Source organism: Acanthopagrus latus, chromosome 2 (assembly GCF_904848185.1).
Source record: "Acanthopagrus latus isolate v.2019 chromosome 2, fAcaLat1.1, whole genome shotgun sequence".
Classification (NCBI taxonomy): Eukaryota; Metazoa; Chordata; class Actinopteri; order Spariformes; family Sparidae; genus Acanthopagrus; species Acanthopagrus latus.
The window spans coordinates 8,492,650-8,514,190 of record NC_051040.1 but is presented as its reverse complement, the minus strand read 5'-3'; the positions used below and the strand labels follow the sequence as shown (position 1 = coordinate 8,514,190).

The 21,541-nt window shown below is 37.7% G+C and overlaps 3 protein-coding genes across 3 annotated transcripts; 1 reads left to right on the top strand and 2 right to left on the bottom strand.

The window, feature by feature from the left end:
- Positions 1 to 575: 575 nt before the first annotated feature.
- On the bottom strand, positions 576 to 4,203 carry LOC119033593 (dehydrogenase/reductase SDR family member 11-like). Its single transcript, XM_037123905.1, has 7 exons — positions 3,974 to 4,203; positions 2,539 to 2,748; positions 1,616 to 1,710; positions 1,262 to 1,391; positions 1,051 to 1,143; positions 872 to 937; positions 576 to 774 (listed from the first exon to the last, which is right to left on the bottom strand). Exons 1-7 carry the CDS (start codon positions 4,103 to 4,105, stop codon positions 733 to 735), a joined length of 768 nt encoding a protein of 255 aa, XP_036979800.1. The 5' UTR covers positions 4,106 to 4,203; the 3' UTR covers positions 576 to 732.
- A 2,825-nt stretch (positions 4,204 to 7,028) lies between these two features.
- On the top strand, positions 7,029 to 10,234 carry ca4b (carbonic anhydrase IV b). Its single transcript, XM_037081099.1, has 7 exons — positions 7,029 to 7,125; positions 7,219 to 7,383; positions 7,684 to 7,829; positions 7,922 to 8,014; positions 8,613 to 8,679; positions 8,945 to 9,108; positions 9,429 to 10,234. Exons 1-7 carry the CDS (start codon positions 7,029 to 7,031, stop codon positions 9,612 to 9,614), a joined length of 918 nt encoding a protein of 305 aa, XP_036936994.1. The 3' UTR covers positions 9,615 to 10,234.
- Positions 10,235 to 13,853: 3,619 nt separating this feature from the next.
- On the bottom strand, positions 13,854 to 18,558 carry si:ch211-105f12.2 (RIMS-binding protein 2-like). Its single transcript, XM_037118509.1, has 5 exons — positions 17,671 to 18,558; positions 17,097 to 17,253; positions 15,857 to 15,978; positions 15,659 to 15,730; positions 13,854 to 15,577 (listed from the first exon to the last, which is right to left on the bottom strand). Exons 1-5 carry the CDS (start codon positions 17,890 to 17,892, stop codon positions 15,512 to 15,514), a joined length of 639 nt encoding a protein of 212 aa, XP_036974404.1. The 5' UTR covers positions 17,893 to 18,558; the 3' UTR covers positions 13,854 to 15,511.
- Between the last annotated feature and the right edge of the window lie 2,983 nt (positions 18,559 to 21,541).

Below are 21,541 nucleotides of genomic sequence, written 5' to 3'. Positions count from 1 at the left end.
CATAGCATTACTAACGCCACACTGGAAGAATACATGAGTGCAAGTCAAATTCCTACATTAAAATGTTCCGACAAGTCCTCCGTTACAATGCTCGTTTTATCCAAGCAACAGTCAAAACCCATAATTTAAAAAAACAAAATGAACTCACTGACAGGAAGAAGCAGCAAATCCAAACATGTAAAGCTGGAACCAAGAGATGGATGACAAATGACAAACAATTGTCAAAAAAAAAAAATCTCCTGTGAGGGATCTGAGTTTGTGAAGTGACCATAGCTATCAGTTAAGTAAAACTGTTTGCATGCTTTCACCTTGAAGAACATATTAAAGGTTCACTCCACCAATTTTACACATTAAAGTGTGTTTACAGGTCTTGGTAGTATAAAGACTTTTGTGGCTCCAGAGGAAGCTGCATTTTATCTGATAACTACCCTCAAGTGTTGTCACTGAGTGGAAAAGCTGCATTGTGGGTAATGTAGGTGCCAAGTTTTGAAAAAGAAGAAGAATTGTTTTATGTTCATGAAATTTAAAGGTGCACTATGTAGTTTTAAGGAAGTTTTTCATGCCAACAAACAAACTTGAGTGCTACAAATTTAATCTTCAAACCAGACATTTTATTCTGTATCTGCAAAACTACAGCACAAGCTTATAAAGTAATTCCATGATTTGATGAAGCAATTCATTTCACATGTGCAGTGAATCAATCAGATATATAATCTGTCAGATGGTGCGATACTATGACGCCTGCTCCACGGGTCGCATCAGAATGTCTCCAATCTGAAAGAAAAGACAAGTGATGGTCATCATCATTATGATCAAACCGCTGACTTCAACAGAATGAGAGCACACGCTGACAACATGTGAAATCACACACCTGCACATGTGGCGGGGCACTCAGGGCGTATGTCACAGAGTTTGCAACATCTATTGCTTCCAAAGGCTGTAAGAAAAGTGAGAAGTGATGTTATGTGCTGCTTCTGTGGTCCAGATCATTTTCTTATTCTAGTGATCATAACAAGAATACTCCAGGGACGTAGGAATTATATTCTTTACCTTGAATTTGGTGTATGCACCAGCAGCTTTATCAGCATTGTCGTTGTAGAGCCGCGGAGCAAATTCTGTCTCAACGACTCCCGGAGAAATACTCTGCAAAAAGGAATGCATCATCACATATAAGAAAACTTCATGAAACACTGTGAAGCACTCGTCTGATGATGGTCAGGTAAATAAAAGTACGTTTGTGAATGTGTTTGTAAAGTCTTACTGTAGCTCTGATGTGGGTGTTGGCCTCACGCAGCTCCTGTCTCAGGCCCTCCGTCAGGGCCGTCACTGCGTACTTAGTGGAGCTGTAGAAATGTATGTCAGCACTCGGAACAACACGATGTCCACTCATGCTGCAAAAGATGACGATGGGAAACGTTAACCAGCTCAGCTCAGATCATCTACATGTGCTGTATATGACGATATCAGTCTCTAATACTTGTAACCGTCAGTTCATCTGGCTGAATATTTTGTAGGTTTTTGGACTGTTGAACTGTCCTGAACAAGCGAACTGAAGACTGTACTGTACTTCACGAACATGACTATGAGTGTACATCATGAGTAAATAAAACCGTACCTGTTGATGTTGATGATGTGCCCGTCGTCAACATTTCTTTCTTTCATCGACTGATATGCCTCACGTGTGCATATACACAGTGCAAGAACATTCACCTGCCGGAAAGACAAATCACAGCATTAATACTTGATAACTGAGAAAATGAGCCGCGGTCTGACCACAAACAATGACTACAACTGGCAACTGTGCCACAGAAGCAACGCAATCTCCCCAATATTTTATTTCTGAACATCTTCCTGTTATTTTCAGTTAGTTTGTTATCATTTTCTGATATTTTACAATTTTGTCGATTTTTCCCTATTCATGTTTAATTCTTTTATTATCAGATATTTTCTACTATTTTTTTCTAATATTTTATTCAATTTTTGGGGATATGTCATAACTATTTTTCAGAGTTTTATCTATTATTAGTCTGATACTTTATCATAATTCTTCTGCTATTTAACTATTATTTTGATGGGATTTTTATTAATTAAAAATGTTATTACATATATAATTATTTTGAGGATATTTTATCATTATTTTCAGATATGTTGCTATTTTATTAGTATTTTATTATTATCATTTGGATGTTTTACTATTATTTTAAGATATGTTATCATAATTTGAGGATATCTTATTTCTCTGATATTTAACTACAAATTTTCTGGTATTTTATTGACATATTTAGGATATTTTACTATTATTTGGTATTAATATAATATATTTTACCAATAATGATAGTAATAATGATACTTAAATATACTGATAGCTTTACTACTTGTCACTAGCAACATTGATGATGGTTCTCTTATATGTTCAAGTGTCTCATGCAGTAAGCTGTACACAGCAGAACATTGGCGTCAACTTAGAGGCCAAAATATTTTATCTTTAATGCACAACTGATGATATTCACTTCTAGAAAAAACACACTGAGCTCTTACATCCAGCATGTTCTTCCAGCCGCTGGTTTTGCCATTCAGCAGAGACTCTGGATGAGCGAGGCCAGCGTTATTGATGCACACATCCACGCCTTTGTGCTGCTCTTTGATGGCGGCGAACATGGACAGGATCTCCTCCTCGTTGGTCAGGTCACACTTGTAGGGCACCAACACCCCAGTGTAGCCCGCGCTCTGACACTCAGCTGACAGTTTCTGAAATCAAAACAAAGAGAACACCAGACACATCAACTTTACGGTCTACTTTGTCAAGTGGCTGTTGTCATGGCAACTTAAAATTAAGTCGCTCATCCAGCGCAGATGAGAGTTTATCAAAACACCGAGTTTGACACAGTATTTATTTTCTATAAGTTCTTTGTTGATGACTGAAAAGAGGCAGTCTCTCCTCATCTTTTATAACAAAAAAACAATACACACAATTGTATCATATTGTCACAAGATCACATATGATGCAACTCAAAACACCATTCCAGTCTAATCTGTGTAATTCCAAACATTACACATAACACGCTTCAATAATTCATTAAACTTTCATGGCACATTATACCATCTACAATACATGAATACGTCCATTCATACTCGGCAAACCACGCAACTATCACAAGACAGAACTCATGTCAGAAGCCCACAGACATAAGATTTCACTATACATTTATTATAATGTTACATCTACAATTGTTATAAATCTATCAAAAACTAATAAGGGACATTAGAGAACTTCCCTCACTTGTCTTCAAATAAATTTTGAATTTGAATTCAGCTTTCAAATGAAAACTCACAACACTGTGAAAGCCTGCATGGTGTCAAGTGTGACAGAGCCATATTTTTTTGTGATTTTTTCTTTTCTTTTTTCCTGCAGTGTGATATGCTTCGCATCTCACTTCTTTATAGATTTAGACACAATTAACGTCAAGTGTTTGAATTTTATAAAGATGATTCAACTAATACTTCTACGATGCATAGTCCTGTAAAACCCTACAGAGAACCTTGCCAGTACTGACTGATGGATTATATATTAACTTATCACAGCCACAGGAAGGTTTTCTCACTGGAAAAACAAAAGTCTCAGTCATTGTGGAAACTTATCAACAAGGTTTGAGACTCAGTTACTGGTTCACTTACAAAAAGAACAACTGAATCCTCTCCAGGTAAACTTTACACTGACACAGGTGACCTTTGTATGATTTAACTTCAGACAATACATTTATAGGACAGCTTGTGACTCAGCTATTTATTTGTTTTGCATATTTGTTTACACGTTCAGGTGCTCGAGTATTTACAAAAACTATCTGTCTATACTCTCACCTGTATCTCAACTTATTCAGCACTTCTCTGGTAACTTAGCGTCACATTAGTTTGTAGCTCCTGCCCGGTGTGGAGTTTGACTCATTGAGTCTACACAACATTGCAGAGGTCTAACCTGTATTTTCTCGACGTCCCTGGCACAGCCCACCACCTTCATGCCGTGTCGGACCAGCTCCTTCGCTGTGGCCGCCCCGATCCCGACCGAGGCTCCGGTCACCAGAGCCACTCTGCCCTTCCAGCGGTCCATCACAACCCCGCTAACCTGCAGCAAGTACGAGGCCCTCACAGACAGAGGACAGAAACGACGGAGCTGGCTGCAGAACGCAGATAGTAGAGCTGAGAAATGTGGGCGGAGTTACGCGTTTAACCCCGCCCACTCCCCCACTTGGCCCCACATTGAACCGCCGAGGAAGAAGAATGTGGCTGCGCCCCAGTTCAGGGTCCGAACCCCTCGGGGTGTATGGCGGCAAGCTGTTTTAACATTTAATGGCTAGACTGGATATGTATTGCAGATATCTGTCATGCAATTCTTCCTAGTCAAAAAGAACATTTCAGATGTCCACAGTGACATTCATCCTATCCACAATTGTCATTTCAGATATCCACAACATCATTCTTCCAAGGACAAATTACGTCACTTTTGCCATTCATGTGTATTGGGCTTTCAATTTCAGATATCCACAATCACATTCTGGATATCTAGAATGAACATTATGATATCTGAAATAAAATTCTTACTAGTCATAATTTTCATTCCAGATATCCAGAATGTAATCTTAAATATCCAAAAATACATTGTGACTAGTAAAAATGTCATTACGGATGTCCACATGTTGTATTATGATTATTAAAGAAAATAAATCAGCACACATTTACATCAGTGTGTTCACCTTTAGTTGTTTTATTTGTTTTTGTGTGTGTCATCTGTCTCATTTCCTCTTGTTTTTTATCTTTTCATATGGCCAAACTGAAAAGCTATTCCAGATATATACTATTCCATATTATATATATATATATATATATATATATATATATATATATATATACTGTACCACTATATATATATATATATATATATATATATATATATATATATATATATATATATATATATATATATATATATATATATATATATATATAGTGGTACAGTATATATATATATATATATATATATATATATATATATATATATATATATATATATATATATATATATATATATAGTGGTACAGTATATATATATATATATATATATATATATATATATATATATATATATATATATATATATAGTGGTACAGTATATATATATATATATATATATATATATATATATATATATATATTGGTAATTATTTTAGGCACTGGACTTGTAATCTGGCTGCAGAGCTGACAAACGGTTTCAACTGCCAACTGAACGTGAACGCAGCACGGTCACCGCCTACGTCAATTACGTCACTGTGGTGCGTTCACTGTGGTGTGTTTTTCGCCCCTCCACTCAATCTCAAGTCAGTCGTGTACATTTATAATACAAAAAAAAAAAACGAGCATACTTAGCTAGAATGCAACATGATGTCTCAGCAGACAGTGAGAGGAGGAAATTCTTTCAGAATTATTCAGTGCAAACAAATACAAATATCACAGAAAGTACAGTGATTAGCAAATATTCGTAAAGTGTTTTGTCTTTATCACAACTTAGATTATGTTGTATGTCTAGATGGGTGACGGGTAACTCCAAGTGTCTGCAAAGGTGCTCTTGACGTCAAATTTACATCAATACCCAAAATAACAAAGACCAGAGAACTTAAACATCGACAAGATATATTTATGTTGTCTCTTTAACAGCTGTGTGTTCTGCGTCCTATCTGAGTTGTATTAATCTGTGGTTTGATCCCAGGTGAGTCACTCAGGTGCTGTCTCGTTCATTTCGTAATAAGACCCGCCCACGTCTCCATAAACGCGCCAAAACTTTTACATGACCCGTTGTACCTGTCTGTCCTCTACAGGCCAATTTGACACTGACACTCTGACATCTGTATGATGGAACTTTAGACACTGATAGATAGGTAGGCTTATAAAACTGCCATCACTATCACAGTAGAATGTCCTTCTACTGTAATGTTGCCCCCCCACTGTGCATGCTCCCCCTAAAACAGAACAGCACTGTCCATGGTCCTGAAACAACAGCTAAGAAAATTAATTTGGTGTTCTGGGTGTTTTTCCATCAACGTATAAAGTTCAAACGGGAGGGCGAGATGTCCGAACCTTTGCAGCCCCGACCCTCTGCTGACATCTGTAATGCGTCATTTATGGACATATTTCACTCCTTAAGTCCTTAAACGCCACATGTTGACTATCCCCCTACAACCTTGATTAACTCTGCTTCACCTGCAGACACTCATTTTGTTACTTACAAGCAATACTAGAAATAGAACTGGAGTACAAATAGCCGAGCTCATTAGACAGAAGCAGTAACAGTGGCCTATAACAGCAGTTGCAGTTCACAATACATTGACATTTTCTGATAACTCTGCCTTTCATTAGTCATTAAGAGAAGAAAACTGCATCTTCATGAGTTTACCATATCTGATCAGGTGGGGATTCTTCTGTGAAGCAAATCTAAATTGGGTGATTGAAGCCGTGCATTTTCAGGTTGAACCCTGTGAAGAAGAGTCCGGTCAGTATCTTGTGAATATCAGTCCTCAGATATCAGAGTGTGCTGTCTATCAGTGGTCACTGAAATCAGGAGTCATAAAACCAAAGTGGGCAGTGTGGGCGGGATTGATAAGTGGACCTACCTGTCATATATCAGGCTGGTTGAACTCCGTTTCTGGCATCCTCTTTGAAAAAAACCCTCAATACAGGCAGACTTGGACAGTACATTCACAATGCTGCTTGCACCTGCTTTGTTTTTCATTGCATCTTCCGTGAAGATTGTGTCAGGGGCAGGTATGTTCACCAAGGTTTCAAATGAGACAAATTTGGAAATGTATTCAATGTACAAATGCATTGTATTGGATTTGTGGTGCTTCATTTGTGCACAAATGGGCAGATTTAAAAGATTATTCAACTAATAGCAAAAAGTTTGTGTTTGCTCATTACAAACTATGTTGATATTTCTTCCTCATACATTTGCTTGACAGAGGAATTATCCCTCAGGAGCAGGCATGCACCTGTTCTTTACATGTTATTCACTGGTCTTCAAAACTGTTCTCGTAGATTGGTGCTACCAGTCTGAATTCACATGCAGTCACGCCTGCACAGGTAAGCCTCAAGACAAGCCACTGACATTAGCACTTTGAATAAAAAAATGGAAAAATATAGCATGGAGATACATTTTTATGTTTTGTTTTGCAGGTCCACAAGTATGGGAAGGTGTTTCACACCACTGCGGCGGCCGATTTCAGTCTCCAATTAACATTGTTACAAAGAAAATTCAACTAGATGAACGTCTCACTCCTTTCCACTTCTCTGGCTATCAGGACACTTTTCACGGTCGCCTCTTAAACAATGGTCACAGTGGTGTGTTTTTGTGATATTTTGTTATTTGTGGAATAAGATTTGAAGACGATGAGTCAATGTGCTTCTGAGTCGGCTCAACTGAGGTCATCTGGTTGTAAAATAAACATAAGGCTATTACCTCAGTTGTAAACCACTGAGGTGATGATATATGGAACAAGAGGTGGCAAGACTTGGATAAGACTAGCAAACCCAACAAGTTGACCAGAGAAATTCAATCTTTTAATCATCACCAAACAGGTTTTTTTTTCATGGACCAATTTTTTCACCAAATTTTGAAATGATGATTTTTTTTTTTTCTAGTTCAACTGGATTTGCCATCCAGTATGAGGATTGAAGAAGGAAATCTGTCTGCACAATACAAGACACTCCAACTACACCTGCACTGGGGCAAAGATGGAGGACCGGGGTCTGAACACATGATTGATGGAGAACGATTTCCAATGGAGGTGTGAAAAATGGCGGCAACATTATGTGTGATAAATTAAAATGTTGTGTTCTGTATTCAAATCAGTACTGAATTACTGTACACACTCTACAGATGCACATTGTCCACATCAAAGAAGGATACAACTCTTTATCCGAGGCTGTAAGAGACCGCACAGGCGTGGCTGTTCTTGGATTTTTCTTTCAGGTGATTTTATTTTGTTATTTTGGGATAAAGGTAGGGAATAATTTTAATAATTCTTTATTGGGGGATTAAAGGTTTGGATGTGAGTATTTGAATACTGAATATTTATTGTTCTGGAGAAGCATGTTTCTTATAAACATGTACTGAAGGTGGGTCATAGATTGAATAATTGTGAAGATGGCATCTCATTGATTGCAATGATAGGTTATCACCCTTTAATCAGCTTATAGCAGACTTTTAAAGCTGTAACAAAGCTTGGATGGAAGAAGATTAAACACTTCCAATTTCTAAGATGCACCTTTGGTGGATAAAGGTGATGGACTTAAAACTGAATTTGTCCAAAGATGCCATCAACAATGACCACTGTTTTTGTCAAAATTCAACAAAACAAAAATGTGCACGGTCCATGAATCGAGCCTTGAAGTACACCAAAAGACATTTAGACTGAAAATTCATTTAAAGTGTCATAAATTATATTAGAAACGACAAGTTTTAATGTTGTGGTTATGAAGAAAATCTGAATGCAGGCTGTGGCAGACATTCTCAAAATTTACAAAAGTTACAGAACGTTTGAGCTCAACATTTTATTCTTTCATTTCAGGAGTCCAAGTCTGCAAACAAAAAATTTGATCCCCTTATAAATGCTCTGAAATATATCACACAACCCAGTAAGTAACACATTACATAACATATAGCATGGAAAACTGTGCTTCATTATCTTTCTGCCACTTTGATTTTTGAGTGAGCTGCTGATTGTTCCAACGTTAGGCTAAAGTGCAATTGTTATTTGATAAAACAATGTCATAAAAAAAAACCCCTTTGCTGACAATCAATAATAAAGCGATTAGAACAATGCAGTTGTCACCTTGAACCTTATTATTGTTTAATAATAGATTTCTTGCTAACATCATTGTCTCGTTAATATAAAACCAGGCAACAGCACGACACTGAGGGGTGTGTCCCTTGAAATGCTCATTCCACATCAGGAGAATATGACCAAGTACTTTCGCTACAGTGGCTCCCTCACAACACCGAACTGTTCTGAGGCGGTCGTCTGGAGCCTGTTTGAAAACCCCATTCCTCTCAGCAGGAAACAGGTAATGGTATGATACGGCACTGTAACCTATCATATCGCATCATGTTGTTAAATATATATATATATATATATATATATATATATATATATATATATATATATATATATATATATATATATATATATATATATATATATATATATATATATATATATATATATATATATATATAGTAGTAAGTAATTGAATAGAGGAGCTTCAGATTAAGATTTTGAGTTGTTTACCTCTTCTACAAACATTGTATATTTAAAGAATTTACCACTTTATCACGGTGCCGAGTACTTTCTCACCTGTCTGTTGTGATTTTGTTGTTGTTACAGCTCACTGCATTCTCCCAACTTCTGTTTTCTGATGGAAAGCCGATGGTAAAAACCTACAGACCGCTTCAGCCAGTGAACGGACGGCAGGTGTATTACTCCGCTGGCCATGTTGCTCTGGTCAGCACTGCGTTGCCCCTCATGTCAGTGCTGGTGTCCAGTGGACTCTGCCTGCACACTACAGGATGAAAGCTATTCTTAAACGTTATCTTTATGAATTATACTGCTGTCTATGTTCACTGGTGATTGTCAGATACATGAAAAAAGGGAATGATGTATGTCTCAATCTACTGTTTCCACTTCTATGCTGTCAAGTATAAGATGTATATTAAGTTGTAGATTTTTCCTCTTATCTCATGAACTATGTCTTTTTTTCGCACTGACTGCACTGAAGTTCACTGATGACACTCATTTTTACTACTGAATGGAAAGTTACCATGAAGGATGACTGAATTAACAGACTCAGGGACTATTATTTGATATTGTTATGATCTGTTTTGATATGATATCATGATGCTTATGCTTACTGAAGTGTTTCATTCCTGATCTGCAGAAATTTGAACTCTGCACTGTTCTTCGCTGGGAATTCAGCCTTTCGCCATCCAACTTAAGATATGTTCAAATGTACCTGTTTAATTGTACCTTTCATGGGTTATTCCATTTCAACATTTCCATAAAATGTGACAGATCACATTCACATTGCATGACCTCAATCTGACTCAATCTATGCTAAAATATGATCTTTTCCAAACCATAACCAAGTGGTTTGTAAGCCTAAATCTAACCAGAGCATAACCACAGCATTGTGACAGGAGAAAAAAATAAAATGAAACTGAAAGAAATACCAAGTGTTTTGTTTTCACTTTCTTTAATATCTTTAATGCAATTTTTAATGCATGCGAATGTCTCTGTAAAGCACTTAGTGTTGCCTTGTGTCTTAATTGTGCATTACAAATAGACCTGCTTTGTTTCACCTGTTTGTCAGGTGAAGGCCTCCCATTGGCTGTTACTACTTTATAGGCAGGGCCTTGAAACATGTTGCCTTTTTAAATGACTGCTTGTTTATAAGGCACCTGGAGACCTCTGATTTTTGAGTTCATCTTTTTCTCATTTTCCAAGTGCAAATAATTCTCATCTACATTGTATAACACTGAGCAATCAGAGACATCTTTTTTCTTGTATTAAATGTATGTACTTACATGCATACTGAACCAGTGACTTCTTTTGAAAGCTAATCTATTTACAAATAAAGGATAAAGAATGTTCTTCTTTAAAATGGCATCATATCTACAAAGTGTCACCTCCACTCTCATCCACTAAGCGGCAGCACTGAACAAGTCTGACGTTTGGACTGTGCTTGCATCAGCTCTGAGTCCAGCTGAAGTTTAATCTCTCATTTTTTGACTTGCTAACAAACCACAGCCATGATGTAATGTCAAATTAAGACCAGAGAAGATATGCCTTTATTGATCCCACATAGGAGAAATTTAGTTGACAAAGCAACCTAAGGGAACGAAGAGTGAAACAATAACACAAAGTATCAGCACGAGGTAGAAGGCTGGGAAAAACATACTCTAATAGATAAAGTAGAATAGAGATGCTACATTTTTAATTAATATATTTTATCTGCAATTTGATTAAAAGACAAAATAGGGGCACCCCGGTGGCTCAGTTGGCAGAGCGTGCGTCCCATAAACAGAGGCTTCGTCCTCACTGCAGCAGCCCAGGACTCGAGTCTGACCTGTGGCCCCTTGCAGCGTGTCAACCGCCCCCCCCCATACGATTTCCTGTCATTTCTGTAAACTGTCCTATATATATATATATATATATATATATATATATATATATATATATATATATATATATATATATATATATATATATATATATATATATATATATATATATATATATATATATATATATATATATATATATAATATATATATATATATATATATATATATATATATATATATATATATATATATATATATATATATATACACACACACCTCCTGAATATCAGATCCAATTACTGGCCAATTAAGTGACCAAGAGTATGCAGTATATGCATACATATCAATACTGTATATGTATAATTTATTCTCACTGATGGAATGTAACTAAGTAGATTTACTCACATAGTCAACTGAAGTACATGTACTTTACTTAAGAAGGTCCATTTTCTGCTGCTCTTCACTTCAGCTGCACCACAGTGCAGGCCAGTGTTTTATTTTTTTACTCCAGAACATTTAATGATAACTTTAGTTACTAGATTTGATTCTGCAAACTGCTTTTAGACACATTTATTTTGAGAATGAAACAAAAACAAATCAACTGTTGAATATCAGCACTGATAATCATCCAGGCAGGTGTTCGGTTGATCCATAGTACACAGCATCTAAATATATATTAATGTATTTATACTTTACTTTTACTTGTACTTTTGATACTACATTTGATATCTTTACTTTTGCTCAAATGTGACTTCTGGGTACTTCTGACAACACTTCCATGATCTCAAGTCAAGTTGAATGTTTGACTGGACAGAAACAGTCACGGTGGCTGTTTGTGTGCACGTACAGAGTTTCCAGCTGCTGATTGAACAAACAATTGCAAAAGTCAGCAGCAATCATTATTGAAAGGAGCGGAAAGGAACACTCTGCCGCCAGAGCCACCGTTACGTAACAGAAGACTGACTTCCTGTCTGAGATCAATCATCATAGGTGAAACATAATTTGATCAGTCCTAAGCAGTGACCGGGCAGGATCACACATACTGGTGTCATTAGACGCTGCGCTTGTTTCTGGCACTGTGACGCTATCTATATCGCCTTAAGCACTGGAGGAGATCACTTTGGATCTAATCCCAAGTTCAACAAGAATAGATGTCTGATGCAAGCACGTCCTCTGGCCTAACGCAACAGTGCTGAGATAATCTGCAGGATGCACAGTCATGCTGGCCTGCTGCGGAGGGTCAATCCTCGTTGTCTTGGACGAGATGCATGTTGACTCATTATCTCAACAAGATACAGCCTTTATCTGCTGATACTTTTAGGATCTGGTTTGTTCCAGCAAATTAAAGTTTTGGCAAACCGTGCATGTGTCTGCGTTCATCACTGTCATTAGTGCATTACTGTCTGCCTGTCTTTTCGTCTTTATTCTCTCACAAGGACATCTTTTCTCGGTTTGTGCGTGCCCGCCCATCCCCCACTTCCTCTTATTTCGCTTGGTGTGACTCTGAGGTTTGGGTTGTCGTGACAACAGAGGACACAGGCCCGTCTCTCTTCTATTTGCGAAGTTTCTGTTGTTGCAAGCATATTGCACACTTGCTGCTGGGATAGGGAAGAGCCTCTCTCTCACCACCATCCCCCACCCACACCTTGTCAGAGACATGCAGGCGTGAATGAGTTCTCAGAAGCACAAACAAGATACGAATCACTTCCTGTCATCTATACTGAAGATTTTGGACATGTGCGTCTATAAAAGGCAACACATTTGAGGCCAGCTGCGGGGCTCCAGATTTCCTTACCCAACATTTAACAGCTCCTACAGCTCTGAAACGACCCCACTTGATCGATACCTTTGTGATTTACTGTGATCCTTCCTCATTTTGTTTTCTAAGCCTCGACGCTGCTTCAGTGAAGACTGTTTTGTCCTGAGATAATTGGCACACACCCACATAAATTATTAGCGGGATCAATATCTATCCACTTTAGTGTCTTCTGACTTCTTTCTTAAAAGCAGGTGTCGCCTCAGAGCTGTATGTCCTTAAAAGGGATGAGCTCACGCTTGGCAGCAGTGGTGCAGCCTGGGCGTAGGTTTTGAATTTGCATGCGTGGGTGAATGCGTGAGCGTGTGAGTGTGTGCAGATGTGAAAAGCAACTAATTACACTCTGTAAGAAGTTAAGTCTTACTAAATTTTGAGGTACTGTTACTTGATTGTGAAACTTTTTTTCCTTTTTATCTGATGGCTGCAATCACTTTATTGAGTAAGACTGCGCATGAAAATCTACCCACAGTAATACTCTGAAATATACTGTATTGTGAGAATCATTACCCAGAAGTACATGAAGTAGTTACACCTACAAATATCTGTAGAAGCTCCAGGTTCTTACATACGATTGTTCATGTACAGATAAAGAATTATTTCTCTGAAACATGAAAACATTTGATATATTCTACAGCAAATAAATATTTTTCTGTATGTTGAATACTGCTATATATGTGTGTGTGTGTGTGTGTGTGTGTGTGTGTGTGTGTGTGTGTGTGTGTGTGTGTGTGTGTGTGTACATGAGCTCATGCTCAGTTGCACACACTTCCCTGCATGTATAGTTTAGTGTGTGTGTGTGTGACTGTTAGAACTCTTCCTGTGTTAACCACGTGGCTCAGACGGGGTTAATAAAAGATCACGTTCACTTCTGGGTTTTCTTTCTTCTGCGGAGTCCAAACGCCGGTAAGACCCTGACAGGAAGTGACTTTATTTTCAAAAAGATATCTTGAACTTTCCTTTTATTTGTTGTATCTTTCCACTATGAAGCAAAATGCACTCAAATATACAGGATATGCTGCTTTATGTGTCATTTATATTCTATATCAGCAGGATTTTATGCAACATTTCTGTCAAGTACTGTGCGTGCGACTGATTTCGTGTGTCTCAGTTAGAAGTCGGTGTCAGAGAATTCGCATTTCATGTGTGAAAACGTTCTTTTGTTCAACCCGTCATGTCTTCAACGTTCACGGCGGAGCGACCAGAAACTACTGATGTACAGTGTTGTCACCCATAAAGTAGAAAGCACTACTAAACTTCACTACACAGTGTAGTGTTTCCTACTTTATGGATGAGTATACTGTTGGCTGCAGAGAAACGCAAAAGAAGAAACCAACGGACTCTGTGGAAGATTTTAAAACTTGTAGGCCCATCAAGAAAACTTGATGAAGTTTTCTGTTGCTTTTTGTAATTTAATTGTGATTTGTGTTCATTTATTACAAGTTGATAAGATAATGGTGACTGTGAAATGTTTTTTATGTAGATTATCAAAACAGAACAAACAAGCAGCTGAGATCCAAAAGAAAGCGAGTACACGTTGTTCAAATCCAAGATTTAGTTTATTTCTAAGTTTCTGCTTTTATTTCTTTTTTATTTCTTAAGATTGAACATTGTAATTACAATATAAACACTTTTTCTTTATACAGTTTTTCTCTTTAGATTTGTTTTTACATACAGGTTGCTGCGAAACTCCATAGACTACAAAATATTTTCTTCTTATTCCTCCATATGAAAAAAACTATGAGCCAGTTTTAGAAAATAATATACACAGGATTTAAGGCAAATTATTGATGTACTATAAAAACACACTCTGGTCTGCAATAAACTGAGAATTAAAGTGTTTCATTAAGGCTAATATAACGTATCCATTGCCATCAGGTATGATTAAAATCATTCCAGTCTGTTCATGTTATAACACACTTACAGATATTTAAGTATGAATTCAGCTGTTGGTTCCTGTCGTCTTTTTTTTAATCAAAGTGCATCAAGTTAATTATGTACAACTTGTAATTATCTGTAATATCTTTCCCCAGATGGTTTGTAATTCTTGTTGCAAAAAAAAAAATCAATAAATGAAAAACCTGACAATTGTGTGACTCTTTTCACTTCATGTTCTCTTCGTACTGGATTAATTAGTTGCTCATCTGCAGAAACTGTGAATTTAAAAAGTTGAATCTCCTTTAAAGAAGTCAGGAAACTGTGGAAGTCACCAAGTAAAGCAGACTATTAGATTAAAGTTGTACGAGCTAACATGTTTTAAACTTAAAAATGATGAGTCAACTTTACTTGGTAATTTATGAGGTTATCAGTGTTCTCGACTTTTTTACGTAAAGTCACTTTGTCAGATTTTACAGTGTTGACAGTCATTAAGTTGCATTCTAAAGCAGCTGCAGAGCCGATCTATAATAAAAAAAGATTTTAAAAAAAGATATATTTTCTTTCCATTTTTCGTCTTTTGTTATAAAAACTACTGATGTCTCACTGTGTCTGAGAGTTGGCATCTGAAGCAAGCATCCTAGCATGGCGTTTTTCTTCTAATCCCAGGGAAGTGGCTGCAGAAAGTTTGATGGAACCAACCCTCTCCGTCCACGCAAATCCCCCTGAAATAGAGATGAAGATTAAACTTGTGCATAAAACGGTCAGCTTAAAGACCAGAGAGCAGTCACTGCGCTGACACTCACATAGTAAAATCCATCTTGATCCATTTCACCTAACACGTATATGATGTCTCCTGAACGAAAGCCGAGTTCAACCTTTGGCCGACAGAAAGAGTGAAAAAACGATTATGTTCTGAAACATCATCACAAACCACATAAAACAAACAAACAAAAAAACAAATAAAAAACACAATGTGGTTCATGCATCCTCATTGTGCTTACTTCACTGTCCACGTTTGGTGAACTTTCCCACGGGTCGTAGTCAAATAAGGCCACCATTCGTCGAACGACCACATCCTCAGGGATGCTCGCTGCGTCGCTCAGATCAGGTGTTAAAGACATACCTGCAGGCCAAAACACACAAACACAACTTTTAACAGTGTCGTGTGAAGTACACAAAGGTCTTAGCTAAGTAGAAGTTAAGATGTCATGTTAAAATATTAATTTGATTAAGGTGAAAGTCACCTGTATGAATAGTACTTTAGTGAAAGACACTGAATGCACCTGCATATCAAAAATGGAAAATAATTTCTCTCCCTATATATATACTGTCTATTTACATATATTTATACAGTATACTGTGTATCATGGGATGACAGGTTATCGGCATATGGCACAATCAGTTTATTTTCTTTAACGTCCAGCTGCAGATGAGATACATTTAAAAATATACAACTTTGGCTCTAATGCAACATGTAATCTGCAAAGTAACTTGTAACTCATGTTGATAATCAATTGTGGAGTAAAAAGTACAATATTTGCCTCTTATATGTTGTAGAGTGGAGGTATAAAGTACCTCAAACTGTTCTTAAACCCATCAGACTTATCAACTTTTTATTTTGAATTTTCCCTTATTTTGCACACCCACACGGACGATATACTAACAGAAGACCAGTAAGGCCTAATTGCATGTATGAGGTTTCATTTGAAAGGTCAAATCTGTTTGCAGTTTCAGGAAGATGAGCTTGTTTGGCATGTGGCTAAAACACAACATTAATTACATGAATTCAAACATGACTGAAAAATGTTGTTTTTGTGTCCTTGTCTGAAGTAAATCATATTCCAATAACAAGAAATATGACATGATTTACGTCGGATCTTCAGATCTCTTGGTCTTAGAAGAACAGGAGTAAATGTGCTCAGTTACATTCCATCACTGCCTTTAACTCACATAGCCTTGATGCTAAAATAGAGAATATATGTGCACAGGGGTCAGTGAAAGCTCCAAACCTGAAATAGACAAGCTAACACGCTTGAGGTACCAAGATACATATTCACATTCACACTTCACGTATTCAGTCAGTTTTGCGTTCTACACTCAAGGTTTCTGTTCACTTTTACTTACATCTTTTTTTTTTTTTTTTAAACTCTCATAACTTCCTGCCCAGTGCCAACAGCCTCTCACGCTAAGTTATGTTATATCATCCCCACATTACTGTGTAAGAGCACAGCGTCCTGGTACCTGTGCGGTCCACAGGTATGAATCCCTGCTGCATGAGTAGATGCTTCAGGTACTCGTCGTCCACGGGGATTTCAGCCACCATGTTGCCTGGCACGTAACCGAAGAGGCCGCCGGACTCGCCGTGATAGAAACCATCCGAGTCTTTGTCCCCACACACCTAACAAATGCAGTGACAGTTTTGTAGTTTTAGTTTTAGGGTTTATGGAAGTGAACAAATGCATGTTTGTTAGTGTGTGTGTGTGTGTGTGTGTGTGTGTGTGTGTGTGTGTGTTGAAGCAGGAGCCACGTTCAATGAAAAAGGCGGCAAATAACATCAATCAGTTGAGAGCGGTGACAGGAAATAAAGAAAGGAAAAAAAAAATAGGTGGCCTGAATCGAGCACAAACAGGAAACGCCACCGTGCTCTTTCAAAGAAGCTTTTCAACTGAGGAAACACAACTCAGATATATGAGTAACACGGGCCAAAACACTGAGAGAGTACTGTGAGACTATTGTGCACCATTTCACCTGCCTGATTTTTAAACTAAGTTGAAAAAGTAAAAGACACCACATGGGTTTTTTTTTTTTTTTTTACCTTGATTATCTGGCCTGGTACAAAAGGCAGCTCCTCTCCAGCCGTCTCATAGTTGGGAGACATGGCAGCAGGGTTGTAGGGGTAAAGGGCCACAAAGAGCCGGACGGTGGGTATGGACAACTGGCTCGCTGTTTCGAGTTCCCATTCTCTGAGATCGTCCGGAGTGGCAATCCTCACTTCATCTGGAAATATCAAAACATCCAACTCCAGACTTGTCTCCATTTACAGCGATGTGAGCGCTCGGCTGTCCACAGACAGATGGCCGCTGTGGACGGCAGACCTCTCCTAACCCTTTATCCTAATTTGAGGTAACTAAGCTAAGCAGAAGGAGCAGTAATCCTCTTTGAAGCAAGTGGACAGATTCGTTAGTTCAGCACTGCCTGTTGCTGTATACGGCCACGCAGCACGAGGTAATGGCTTTAAAAAAGTTGCAAAATAAAACACTGACATGTTATCTGGGTCAGATCACAGCGTGTAGTTCTTTTAGACTGCCTCTTATTTACATACGGCAGCTGAGAGAGCCCCTTGTGTCTGTGAAATATCACTGAAAGCTATGAAGTAAGTGCAATCCTGAGAAGACTCTCATGGCAGTTGAGGCATGCACTGAAAAATAATCAGGTTTATGTCTTACAGTGCAGGATAAAGAGAGCAAAAAGAGAAATAAAGCTGTCAACTCTTCATGAGAAATAAACTAACCTTCTTACAAAACAATGAAGATGAAGCATGACTGTGAGAAAACTAATTCTGAATGCAAAATGACACAATATATAAAAACAATCTAAATAAATAGAACTGAATCTCTTCCTATAGTCCAAGACACATCTACATTATCTGGAACACTGACACATGGTACATCATATTTTTGTTTTCCTCCTGCACCTTGACCCAGATTCACACCATTGAATGCCGACACTACCTCTCCTCACCTCTGCCCAGGTCAGCAGGTGGTAATCTCCTGTGGAGGAAAGGGAGGTTTTACACACAAACACACACACACACACACACACACACACACACACACACACACACACACAGAATTGTGTGCGTGTGTGAGAGAGCATGTGTGTACGGAAGGCTTAAGGGATGTAGGTGAGGAAAACATTGAAAGGGTTCATATTTGGGGCATCTTCCAAGCATTATGTTTTTTTTGTCAGGTGTAGTCCGTCTAACCAGTTGTTGTTCTTTCAAAATGTTATTCATTTATACACATTCACGTTATTTATAATTTTTAACTCGGGGCACCACACTAACAAATCTCCCCTCACAGTCTCATCTTTTCCAACGAGGACATTCATTTAATAAGAAAATAAATCAGCACACATTTACATTTACATCTGTGTGTTCACCTTTAGTTGTTTGTTTTTTATCTTTTCATATGGCCTTGTTACTTTGTATATCTTTATACAAAGTAACAAGTATGTACAAAGTAACAAGTATGTACAAAGTAACAAGTATGTACAAAGTAACAAAGTTTATTTATTTATTTATTTATTTATTTATTTATTAATCTACTTAGGACTACTTCCACATGCAGTGTGTTCTGTGTTTGTGCCTTAATGTGAGTGTGAGTTAATAAGCTGCTGCATTTACTGCACCTGTCATAATTGTCCTTACAGATATAAATAAAGTTGAACTGAACTCAACTGTCCCCCGTCAGTGAGCGTTTGGACATCAAACAAGGTACTTTCACTTACTTGAGTATTTCCATTTTATGCAACTTTATACTTCTGCTTTTTTACTCCACTACATGTTTGTCTGACAGCTTTAGTTGCTGGTTACCTTTAAAACCCCAGGACTCTTCCTGTCCATGTATAAAGACTGTGGAAGTGCTGCTTTGATTCATGTGCTGAGAAAATGTTCCAGCTTTTTCAGAGACATTATTCTTTGGATCCAATTAAAATGTAAAGCGCAAAGCAGAAAACAGGTGGAGACGACATGGATTGCGTGGCTCTCACATAACATCGCTGCAAGCACGATGCTCTTGTGGAATATGACGCATTACTGTGGATTAAGCATAAACATGTTAAAATAATCTCAAACTTACAACCCTAAAGCAGTGAAATGTATCCAGAACCATCAGATATAAGAGTAAAACAAGTACATTTGATACTTTCGGTAAATGTTGCCTCACTGCAGGACTTTTACTTGTTTGTGGTTTTTGTGCTTTCAGTTAAGTAAATGATCTGAATACTTCTTTCAGTGTCTTTATAAGTTGTGACCTGAGAATGGTTTCAATGTATTCTCCTGTGGTTTCAGACACCTATTCACACAACAACTACAACAACTACAACAAATGCAGAACACTTCTCATCTTCAGACACTTTCACTTCCATGTGTGTCCAGAAGAGGGAGCTGTGGTCAGTCCTCTCTCCCTCCGCTCTGACTATCTTACATTGTGAGTCAGTTAAAGACACATATCCACACATGAACCAGGGTGAAATAATTGACACTCACTCTGTGAAGTGACAGGATTTAGAGATGCTGTGACATTAACCTGCTGCCCTCGACAACCATGTTGTGTTCTCAGTGCTGATGAAATAGCTGCACAAATCCAAATTCACCAGCAGGGTTTGCCCTTTGCTCAGGAGCATTTGGCCTCGAGGACAGGAAATGGTAGGATCTCAGATTACAGTTCAGGGACGCCCTCTGAGTTGCCCTGCAAAAAATGATTACGTCATGGTGTTTTAAAAAATAAATTATTAAAAAGTACAGAGGATTTACAGTCAAAGTGTGGGATACAGTCACGGATGCAGGAACGAGGAGTCCTGAGGAGGCAGCAGCACCCCTAAAACAAGGCTATAACATATGCCGAATATACGAGAATGTTCAAACAATTAAGAATTCATCATTGACAGCATTTCACAAAGCTTATAAAATGTCTTCTAACTCAACAACTCCCTAAATTGAATGATTTTCTAAGGAAGTCTGGAAAATTCTTCTCCCTCTTCATCTATTTGCTGTCGTTGATGTGGCTGTTTTGACCAATAACATGCTGGAGTTCAAATTGTTGTACATTATTGTTAATAACGATCAGATACAGGTTATCCTGGCCATTCAAACTAATACAAAAACATGAACATAACCATGACATCATCATTTAGGCCGACCCCTCATGACCCCAAACTGTAACTGGATATGGTGATGTTGGACAAAGTCTATCCAGGACATGTAAATCTGTGTGGCATCATGCTTTGTTTTCCATGTTAATGATAGAGATTGGTGGAGATCTGCAGACTGTGATCAGGGCTGGAGAAAAAAAACGCGTTTTCGTTTACAGCTAAAAAGCCGGTGTTACTTCAGAACAGATGGGAGAATTGAAGATCAATCTTGAAGAGGTCACAGTGCTCTATGTTGTCAACATGGAAATCAATCGGACTTTCTGTATAGAACACCTTTAGTGGAAACTAAATGTAACACAAAGTGATTCAACAACAACCTCTCAAAAAGCAGTCAATAAAACACGGCCACATATGGATGGATTTCTGGGACCATGAGTACATAAAGAGTTCCCATTAACATCAGTGTACAGCTTCATTACAGAGACCCAGAAATCAACCAGGCTGTAGATGTTGCCTGGCCATTAATGAAGATGTTGTCATGTGAAAGCAGGATGTTTCAAAGCTGACACTAAACTGCATTTCTGATGTTTTAAATCTTGAATAACATCAATGATGTATGAGTGATGAAGTAATTTATAGGTCTCTTGAAAAGCAGAATTTGAAGCTGAATATTTGGCTTTAACTTGTGGGAAGAAGCAGCTGAAGGAAGGGTTGTAAAATTGGAAGAGCGTCTGATTATGAATGGCATTTAAAAGTTCAATAAATCCCACAATCTATGAAAGATGAGACACATCCCAGGGTTTGAATGGATC

Excerpts from the sequence above, each read along its gene's own strand:
- LOC119033593 (XM_037123905.1), bottom strand. The coding sequence starts at position 4,105 with ATGGACCGCTGGAAGGGCAGAGTGGCTCTGGTGACCGGAGCCTCGGTC. Across the intron at positions 1,711-2,538 it reads GCTGGAAGAACATGCTGGAT|GTGAATGTTCTTGCACTGTG; the intron begins GTAAGAGCTCAG and ends TCTTTCCGGCAG. Across the intron at positions 775-871 it reads GTGCCCCGCCACATGTGCAG|ATTGGAGACATTCTGATGCG; the intron begins GTGTGTGATTTC and ends CTTTTCTTTCAG.
- ca4b (XM_037081099.1), top strand. The coding sequence starts at position 7,029 with ATGCACCTGTTCTTTACATGTTATTCACTGGTCTTCAAAACTGTTCTC. Across the intron at positions 7,384-7,683 it reads CTTAAACAATGGTCACAGTG|TTCAACTGGATTTGCCATCC; the intron begins GTGTGTTTTTGT and ends TTTTTTTTCTAG. Across the intron at positions 8,680-8,944 it reads GAAATATATCACACAACCCA|GCAACAGCACGACACTGAGG; the intron begins GTAAGTAACACA and ends ATATAAAACCAG.
- si:ch211-105f12.2 (XM_037118509.1), bottom strand. The coding sequence starts at position 17,892 with ATGGAGACAAGTCTGGAGTTGGATGTTTTGATATTTCCAGATGAAGTG. Across the intron at positions 17,254-17,670 it reads TACCAGGCCAGATAATCAAG|GTGTGTGGGGACAAAGACTC; the intron begins GTAAAAAAAAAA and ends TGCATTTGTTAG. Across the intron at positions 15,578-15,658 it reads ATCAAGATGGATTTTACTAT|GGGGATTTGCGTGGACGGAG; the intron begins GTGAGTGTCAGC and ends TCTCTATTTCAG.